General features: G+C 36.0%; 1 protein-coding gene across 1 annotated transcript in view; it reads left to right on the top strand.

The window, feature by feature from the left end:
* Window positions 1-5,705, top strand: part of LOC108552521 (uncharacterized) — an 8,119-nt gene extending 2,414 nt beyond the window's left edge. The window contains exons 7-12 of the mRNA XM_017907119.1: window positions 1,403-1,518; window positions 3,480-3,845; window positions 4,265-4,573; window positions 4,663-4,931; window positions 5,045-5,208; window positions 5,294-5,705. Coding sequence (XP_017762608.1) covers window positions 1,403-1,518; window positions 3,480-3,845; window positions 4,265-4,573; window positions 4,663-4,931; window positions 5,045-5,208; window positions 5,294-5,497 — 1,428 coding nt within the window. The 3' untranslated portion in view covers window positions 5,498-5,705. The remainder of the gene's footprint in view (window positions 1-1,402; window positions 1,519-3,479; window positions 3,846-4,264; window positions 4,574-4,662; window positions 4,932-5,044; window positions 5,209-5,293) is intronic.
* Window positions 5,706-10,492: the final 4,787 nt, after the last annotated feature.

Here is a 10,492-nt window from a genome sequence, read left to right on the forward strand (position 1 = left end):
AATACACGGAATGGATCAGCCAACAATTAGCAACATACGGGTCGTGATAAAACGATAAATCTATTTCACAAATTTTTTTATCTAGTCTCTTTTATTAATTTATAATGTACATTTTTGTACAATTTATTACATAAAGTTACATAGAGGATAAAATAAAACTAGTTAAAAGATTAAGGTTGAATAAATAGATAACATGGAAAAGTATTCGTCCTTATAAATGACGAATATACTCGTTTGATGATTAATCCTGTAATGCAGGTGTATGCTACAGAATTTTGGTGGAAATTATTTCCAATTTTTTCTTCTTTTATATATTTATACTATAATTTACCATGAAACATTGTTCCTTGGTGAAATATATTGCATATTTTAATATTCGTATTAATATAATAAATGTTACCTTTTGTTCACAATAATACAAAGACAACCTACGAGCTTTTTCCTTTGAATGCACATGAAACTACGTACATATATCATTTGTCTACAGAAATAACGTAGTCTTGAATCACCACAAGGTAAATGTACACTATATGGCATTCCACTAGTCAGTGTTTACCCATCAATTATATACGATATGTCTGTCGTATATCGTAAACTACAATCCATAAAAATCCGTATACGTCGTTAATAATCATAAATGGAAGTACATTATTCTGACCTACTTTTTAAACTACATTTAAATCGTTGCATCGATATAATCCGTCTGTCATATCATTATCACCGTATCTGGCGTATAATAAATGAATTAGTATGTATCAGATCTTTTGTGTGAATAAAAAGTTGAAAATAACCAAGGAACAATGAAATAATAGTAACTAAAGTGAACTTCTTCTAACACTAAAACAAATATATTCTATTTAACAAGAGATATATTTAACCTTATTTCGAAGCAACAAAGTTAGTGAACTCCAAGACCTGAAGTTACAGACTGATTTTTATGATATTAAGGAATTATGGCTTGGATTCAGAAAATTGATTTCTAAGCTTTATTTTCTCACGTATGAAGAAATGCAAATTTATTATTCTCCTATTAGACATTCAGTCTTTGTCTTACAACTTGTTAGATTTGTTGAAAGGCTACTTGTTAGTATATATATACATACATAATTTGGGAGTCACCGTATACGTCATGAAATATATCGTGGTAAGTTAGTTCAACGTAATTTCACATATCAGTGACATCAGTGAAACGAGAATTTTGGTTGTTCCAATAAACGTTCAAGGAAATTTGTGTAAGATCTAATAGCTACTCATTGGGGAATACCACATGTTTCAAGGCAGTGATATTGGCCGAGTTGCAATGGGTTAAGAAGTAACGTATATGTATATGCATGAGAACGATCGCTGCTGGGATGGAGAATGAAGGAAATGTGGTGGGGGTAACTCTCATAAATACTCGGAGCTCGACTGCTGTGTGTGTAAACGAGGAAATCTGGGCCCGAACGAACGATCATTGCGTTGCTATCGTCGGTTCTGGAAAGAGTATACGCAGCGTTGGATACTTAAAATCGATTTACTGTAAGTATTACGTTCTTTTTAATATGCTGTGAGATAGATTAACGTTAATTAATGTTAATTAAGTCATTGGTACTTGATGATATTAAAATAAGTATCACACGTATTTTCAACTTATTTTTTCAAAGAAATCAACTGTACCGTTTTGAATTATAGACAAATTGTAAGTGTTACCTATGTCAGGCTATTCGTAAATATATACATGACATAAAAATATCGATAAAAATGTTCAATACCAATCGTTTTATTGAAATCCTGAAAAGTCCTTGACTGTTACTTTCAACACCGATTTCCACGAAACGTGGTGCTTTTTATGGTTCAAATAGATTTCGCAAAATCATACTGTACCGTAAATTTCACGGTTCGTTCGTGATTTATGACTTGAACGTGCTGCATTAAGTATCATTTAATTTCCTAGTTTGTTCTTTTATATTTATACGTCAATTTGTATTCCGTATTCACGTTCGATTCATCGTAGAATTTGTTCATAGAAAACGATGCAACAGAATCGAAGAATATTTACAAATGTATTCTCATATAAATGTACCGGTTTGATGATCGTGCCAACCATTCCGCGAAAAAGGTCAGGTTCAAGCATTCTCGACATGACACGATTGCGGGGACAGGACGAACTGCTTATGTTTGCAATTTGTACGAGATTAGGAAGACGTTATTTTCGGTTTTAAATTATCTTTCTTCTGAAGAAACATCGATTGCGATAAGTTGAGGGAATTCCAAACAGGAAAATTCTAACGAGGATAAGAGATCGCGAATATCTCGAATAATTGGTAACGTTATTCGATTACCCACGAACTTTCTGGTGAACTTCGTTTACGCGTTTATACACATGCTAAAATGTCGCATTTATTATTTGCCTACGGTTCACTGATTATGTTATACATCTACCGATTTATACCTAATCTTTCGTAAATGCCAGCGCAATTCGAAACAATAGATATACAGTCATCTTTTGGTTTAAACCGTAATCATTATTTACCCGTACCCAATATACGCTAGTTTCGTGTTTAGATTACGTACACGCATACGTATATAATGATAATAATATATGTATAAATAATAATGATTTGAGAAAAGCTATACTCAAAGTTTTGTACGCGCTCACGACGTAAACTTCGAAATAGAATCCTCTTAAGTAGATTTTCAAGAGATTTTATATCCATTTCCGATACCTGAAATCCAACATTTACGCTTCTATCATTTTTCTAACTGAAATGCTTGGTCGACATTCAGTATGAATTTTGTAAAATACATTTACCGACATATTTCGTCATCTTGTAAACCTCTAACTACCACAAATTTCTTTGTTTACCTGTAACTATGAGTGATTAACGTGTGAATACCTTGAAAATAGATGAAATTACCATAAAACTAAGAGGAAAAATAACGAGCCATGTTGAGCGACGGTTGAGCGACTCGAGCTTGATATCCGATGAATTTTTACGGAACGCTAGTCATATTCCTGTTTTCTTGTATCATGATAAGATGGAGAGGGGCCTGAGATTCATACCTTTCTCATATTACCGCCACCGATTTCTACCAAACCGTGAAGTCATCCTTATTTATATGCAAAAGAAACTGACAGAAGGCAAACTGACTTGTGAGAATGGTATAGTGATCATATAGTCACGAAGTTGCGTATAGTCATGATCTCCCACAACACTTACCTTGATTCACCTTGAGATGTACATCGAGATTATTGATTTTATCTTATTTTGTAGCTGTTCAGCTGTGTCGAGACTAACCATGAGCTTCTCTCTTTAAAGCGAAGGTTCTCTTGTACTCTTTGCAAATGTATTCTGTGAAGTATATTCATTTTATGAATTACTCGGCCGAAAGAAGCGTCGAAGAATGCCTCGAGGAAGACCACCGATATTTTACACCTCGCAACCTCTTGAAATTCCAAAGACCCACTTGTCTAACCCTCAAAATGACCTTTTTTTCAGGACCTCCAACATCGCGATGTGGAGAATATTGTTGACACTGTCGGTAGTCAGCTTTCCTCTGGCTGTGCCAGCCCCTCAAAAGGATAACGGAAAATTGGATTCCTTGATAACGAACGTATTTGGAACACCAACTCCAGCTCCTGCTGCGGACCAGAATTCAGGCTTGAATTCTTTGATTTCGGAGGTGTTTGGGACTCAATCCACTACTACGGTAGCACCTGTTCTAGGCACGCAGAATAGACCAAAGCAACCAACAGATTGCGAATGTGTGCCATATTATCAGTGCCGAGACGGCAGCATACTAGACGACGGAACAGGGCTGATTGATATCAGGTCGGGCTTCGATGATGACACTTATGTGCCAAGGTGAGTCCCAAAGATTGGTCTCAGAACGGCAAAAGTTACAATACTTTATAATTGTGGATTGGTTTCACCGGAATCAGGGACGTACGAAACTCGCACTTGAGTTGCACGTATTTTCAAATAAATCAGGAGCAATGAGCGTTCTGCATGTATGATGATGTCTCTAACAAATACGTGGGATTCAGGTATTCTTTTAAATGTTTTACGATCGCTAATTTGTTGATCGAACGGAGGTCGCACGCCGCATGAGACTATCTTTGGACCAACTTTGCGATAATTATGAGTCATTACAATTTTATTTTCCATTGTGGTTGCATTATTTAAATTACATCACATATTTGTTAGTTATAAAATACCGATTCAAGTATATGAAATCAGAGTTACTGTATTAATACTGTATTTCGATGTTATTAACGATATAGAGCCTTCGGTCCATGCGCGAACTACCTGGATGTCTGCTGTAAGGCACCAAATAAGACGAAAGACAATGAGATAATTACACCACCGCCGATTGTGAGAAAAAGTTGTGGAGAAAGACATCCCAATGGCGTTGGTTTTCGAATTACCGGTAACACCAATAACGAAGCGCAATTCGGTGAATTCCCATGGATGGTGGCCATATTAAAGGACGAACCTATCGGCGAGAATAATGCGAAAATGAGTGTTTATCAATGCGGAGGTTCTTTAATTCATAGGCAGGCTGTTTTAACCGCTGCTCATTGTGTGCAAGGGTAAATAGTTAAATATCCTCATATACTTCTCGTGATTAGCAATTTATTTTACTTTCTTTAACAAAGTAAGTAACATGATTTGCCAACAGAAGAAAACCGTCCGAATTAAAAATTCGTGCTGGAGAATGGGACACCCAAACTAGGACTGAAGTCTTCCCCCATCAGGATCGCAATGTGCAAAGTGTAATCGTTCATGAAAAGTTCTCTTCTGGTTCTCTTCACAACGATTATGCCATCTTGATTTTGTCTGAGCCAGTAAATATTACGGAGAACGTGGACGTCGTTTGCCTGCCAGAACGAAACACTGTATTTGATGGTTCGCGATGCTTCGCTAGTGGTTGGGGAAAAGACATATTTGGTAAGAATGTTGATCATTGAGTTTGTCGATTAAAATAATTACAAGTGATAAAGTAATAATATAATAAAGTAATTCTTTTGAAATTCTTAATTGAAAGGTTATTTGTCTTACAGGTAAGGAGGGACACTACCAGGTAATCTTGAAAAAGGTAGAGTTGCCGGTAATGTCACTTGACCAATGTCAGGATAGACTTCGAACTACTAGATTAGGAAAATACTTTATTCTTCACGAAAGCTTTATATGCGCTGGTGGAGAGGCTAACAAAGATACTTGCAAGGTAAATTAAATTTATTATAAATTCGATATTGTAGAAATCTGTAAATACCAGCTACGTAACGAAAATAAACAAATGATATTTTTAGGGTGATGGGGGAAGTCCACTTGTATGTCCAAGTAAAAACAATCCTGCAATATATATGCAAGCAGGTATTGTAGCATGGGGAATTGGTTGCGGTGAGAACGCAATTCCAGGTGTTTATGCCAACGTTGCATTCGCACGTTATTGGATCGATGAACAAATGGCATTTAATAATTTGGATAGTACCGTTTATCAACCTTCAACATAGACTGATTGGTTTCTTAACTATCTTAGAACTTTGTACGGATAGAAATCAATGTCGTCTTTCTGCGAAGAGACTGCTGTATTGCTTATTATGTCACTCTTGAAATAATAATGTACCTAAAATCTAGCTTTCGAACGATAATTTTTTTTTAATATTAAAAATAAACAAAACTTTCTTCGATTTTTAAATAACTTGTCTAGTTTCAAGTAGTTCTTCATTATTCCCTATTCGTTATTTTTTAACATTATGTACGTAACATGTATTAAAAGGATGTTAAATATAATAATCTTGAAAACAGAAAGTTAAGACGAATGATTGAACTTAACTTTTATGTTAAATTATTTTGAACATGAAATTATATTTAGGTGAAAACTTCTATAAACATGCGCTATAGAAACCGGCTGGAGGCATTGTATTTTCAAAACCTTAACGCGTATTTTGAGGGGTGCGTCTGCTCTTAAGCAGCATATTGTGCACGGTTTCTCGTTAAAGGTTCATTCTTCTCTTAGACGTTAGATGAGTGTATTCCAAGTTTAGCAATACATAATTATAATTATTTGTGCTTCTGAATAACTATAATTGGTCATCAAAGTTTAAAACTAAGTCTCCGAGCGTACTTTCTACGCATATTCTTGCATTTTTACAAAAAGTTCATCATGTGACGCAAACTTGCTCTACAGTAGCGTATTCCATAGAATTTTCTGAAGAAGAAACGATCTAGAAACAATATTAGGATGATATTCAATGTTGACAGTATAATAAAATACATATCGGCAACTCGTAAGCAGGATTTTACCGTCACGCAATCATTGTCCGTGGAACTAGCTCCATCAGGGCCTTAGTCAGACGTAATTGACACCAAAGTCATTGTTTATATGTGTAACATATATATGTTTCCATATGCCTTTTTATACCAATCGCAAAAGTATAAAAAATTTTTCTAGATTATTTGTAATGTAAAACAGTTTCGTCATTCGTTACGCAAATACGAATAACTTTTTAATATAAAGTCGTTAAAAAATAAATTCGCACCCAATTTTTAAGATGAGGATGAATCTTCTAACATTTTTACTTTTTGTGTCATACTTTGTATTAGCCAAAAATAGGGAAAAAATAATATTATTTTGACATACATATAAATATCGTGGAAGTGCATTTTATGGAAGTGCGAATACAGTTATAAGAAATGTATAAATTATAAAATTCATTATTAATAACAAATTAATATCGTTAATAATAAATTGTTCACAACGTAAATTTATAATAAAAGTGAAAAAATTCATAAAGTACTGGTTAATTACTTATCTTTCTATAATCACTTAATGTATTTCTATTGAAATGTTCCTATAATTTACAAAAAGTTTATAAATTAATACACTTATTGTCAATAACAAATTGTCCAGAATGTAAACTTATAATGATAATGAAAAAATAACTAAATTGTTGGTTATTAACACAGAAGAAGAAAAATTAATGGAATGGTTGAAGTTCGGAAATTTTTAATTGGGGTGGGGGATCCGGCCGATCGGAGGCTATATAAAGGGCGACGCGACGCAGCATAACTCATTTGTCGGTTCGGTCTCGGGAGTGTAACATGTAAATTATCGTAGTGCGCGAGGGGTGGGGTTCGAAGTGAGGTTGGGGCTAGCCACCCCACCCTCATCCCACCCCATTAAACAATTTACTAATAATTTTTGTTTTCTTTTCAGGAATTAATTTTTTTTTATTTACAGGTTTAATTATTTTTTCTTTTTTCAGCTCTTAATAATTTTTTATCGTTTCAGATTTTCTTTCTTCATTTTCATTTATTTTTATTTAAGCATTCGAATATTTCGTATAATATTCGAATGTTACGTCGTTGGTTTTTTTGTTTATCATCGTTGGGATGTTTATATCTCATCGTTGTGTTTTGCATAGGTTTCTTTTCAAGTTCTAATTACATTTTTCTTTCAGGCTTTAATTATTTTCATTTTTTCAGATTTTATTTCTTCATTTTTATTTATTTATATTTGAGAATTCGAATATTTCGGATAATATTCGAATGTTTCGTCGTTGATTTGTCTATGTCTCTTCCTTGGTTTGTTTCTCTCTCATCGCTGGGTTGTTTCTTTCACTTGGTTAACCTTCATGGTTTCTGTTCGTTCGTTTTCCTTCCTCTTACTAATCCGTTTCCTTTCAGGATATATTAACCATAATATATTCTGTTTTAGCTTTTAGGATTCTCAAAATTCTTAAGTTTCCTTGAGACTTCATTTGGGACGCATCAATGGGCGACGCAAGATGCGTGTGTTTAGACCTAAGTAGTTGTAAGATAGATCACTAGACTAAGTATCATGTGCGCGTTATCCGTACAAAGGTAAGCTACCTAACTTGGAGCGAATCTATATATTTTTCCTTATCCCTGTCGTTTACCAAACAGAACATAATTGTTCTCGCGATAATCGCGATTGTTCTTAGGTACCGACTAGCCTGCGCGACGTACTCCCATGTACTCGACAACTTCACGTCTCATAAGTCATCCTCACGACTCGTCTCCGACACTCATTTCCAGTCACTGTCAATCTCGTCAAGCATCGAGTTCCAGGGTGGCCCCCGGGTCACTGTTTCTTCTGGACTTGATGCGGGGGTTCAGCTGCCCCGGTCGCGTACGCGACTGGGGTTCGGGTACGCAGTTGGACGGACATAGTGTCTACGGTTAGACCACAGGGATGATTAAGTTCTACCCCGTGTGGCTGGGATGCGAAGTGTCTGTCTGGCTTGCAATGCCCCGCCGGACCCTTGTATCGACTCTGGGGTTTCGGTGGTTCGGGGACTATCCTTGGTCCACGTGTAAGTCTTGACGAGTAAAGCAGTGACTGGACTTGGACTAGGCCCGATCGGGAGAGTGCCAAGGCATGAAGTTGTCTTGTACACGAGCGTACATCTCGTAGGCTAGTCGGTCTTTCGAATAATCGCGATCTCGTTCGGTCGCGTCGCGATTTTTCACTTGCTCGCGTCTTTCGTATTTGATTCCCTATTTTTACGGGAACTTAGAAATATTAGAGTCTGTTAAAATACAATATATTAGCGTTGCGACAGTAGAGTTGTAGTATATCGAATCGAAGTACCCTTTGTAAGACACGAAATATGATAAAGTGTCAGTAGATTCTCTTTAATTTCTATCGCTACAAGTTAGGTTAGGATGCCTTTGTTACGGATAGCGCCAGCAGGCTGCGCCACTAGGGCGCATGTCGGGTCTCGATGCGTAGCCACCTCCGCGTGGTGAGACCTGGTAATTGGTATCGTTTTCCAAAGAATAATTTTTGGAAGACGATACCAAGCTAAGAGCTACGCACCAAAGTTGAAATATTAGTTATAACTTAGTTGTAAGTTAGTTATAAGTGTGTCGTTATTTAGTTATAAGTTAATTATAAATTAGTCATTAATTAGTTATAATTTAATTATAAGCTAGTCATTAATTAGGTATAAGTTAGTTTAAGTTAGTCATTAATTATAAGTTAGACATTATTTAGCCATAAGTGAATTATAGATTATACATAATTCAGCAATGATTTAGTAATAAGTTTAAGATATGTCCTATCTCTTGCAAACTTTCAATGTTCTCTTTGAACTTTGAAAATTAAGAGTGGATCGTATCTGCTAAAGTAATATGTAAATTAAGAAGAGTTCAGTTCGGGATGTAAGGTAAGTAAAGACGTAAGTTAAGTAAGGTAAGTATGGTAAATAAGCAAAGTAAAATCTTTGAAATCTTCTGGAACGAATAGTCTACATATAGTATGTATATTCGCGCAAATGCTACGAAATTTGTCTCTATAATGTTCCTGGAAAGTGACGTCATTTCTAGGAATCGATCGGCAAACAACCTCCCCTCATGTTATGATATCCTGGTACAAACTCCTAAAATCGGCCGAAAAATTCTCGCCGAGGCGGCGAAAGTATTGTCCGAGAATTCTTGGAAATGACGTAATTTCTTGGAACTGTCTGGACGAGCGACCTCCTATCATATCATGTTCTCCCGATACAAAGTCGTGAAATCGGCCAAAAATTTTTTTTCGAGGCTACAGAAGTATTCTTCACCAAGGCGGCGAAATATTTTCCACAGAGGCGGCAAAGGTATTGACCAAAAACGGCAAAAGTGTTGTCCACCGAGGCAGCAAAAGTATTGACCAAAAACGGCAAAAGTATTGCCCACCGAGGCGGCAAAAGTATTGACCAAAAACGCAAAAGTATTGTCCGTCGAGACGGTAAAAGTATTGTCCAAAAGCGGCAAAAGTATTGACCAAAAACGCAAAAGTATTGTCCATCGAGACGGTAAAAGTATTGTCCAAAAGCGGCAAAAGTGTTGTCCATATAGGCTGCAAAAGTATTGACCGAGAATTCTTGGAAATGACGTCATTTCTTGGAACTGTCTCGGCAAGATACCTCCTGTCATATTATGTTCCCCTTATACAAAATCACGAAATCGGCCAGAAACTTTTCCTCGGGGCAGCAAAAGTATTCATCGAGAATTCTTGGAATTGACTTCATTTCTTGGAACTATCTCGACGAGCAACCTCCTGTCACATTATGTTTCCCTGATACAAAATCGTAAAATCGGCCGAAACATTCTCGCCGAACAATTCCAAGAAATGACGTCATTTCCAAGAATTCTTTGGACAATACTTTTGCAGTCTTGCCGTAAAATTTTCGGCCGATTTTGCAACTTTGTATTAGGGTAACATAAAATGACAGGAGGTTGTTCGCCGACCACTTCCAAGGAATTACGTCATGTCCAAGAATTCCCTGGACAATTCTTCTCCTGCTTTGCAGTACATTTTAATAATTTTACTTGCCTCATACTTACCTTATACTTACCTTACTTACCTTCCTTACGTACCTTCCCTTACTTTCGTTCCTTTCTTTACTTGCAAGGAGAGTGCAAGTTTTTCGTGTCACCGATTTAGTTGAAACCTTGCAGGTTTGTAGATATCGTCGTGCAGTTTAAGAAAATATATCATT

The sequence above is a fragment of the Eufriesea mexicana genome, unplaced genomic scaffold, assembly GCF_001483705.2.
Source record: "Eufriesea mexicana isolate 0111107269 unplaced genomic scaffold, ASM148370v2 scaffold6940, whole genome shotgun sequence".
Lineage (NCBI taxonomy): Eukaryota > Metazoa > Arthropoda > Insecta > Hymenoptera > Apidae > Eufriesea > Eufriesea mexicana.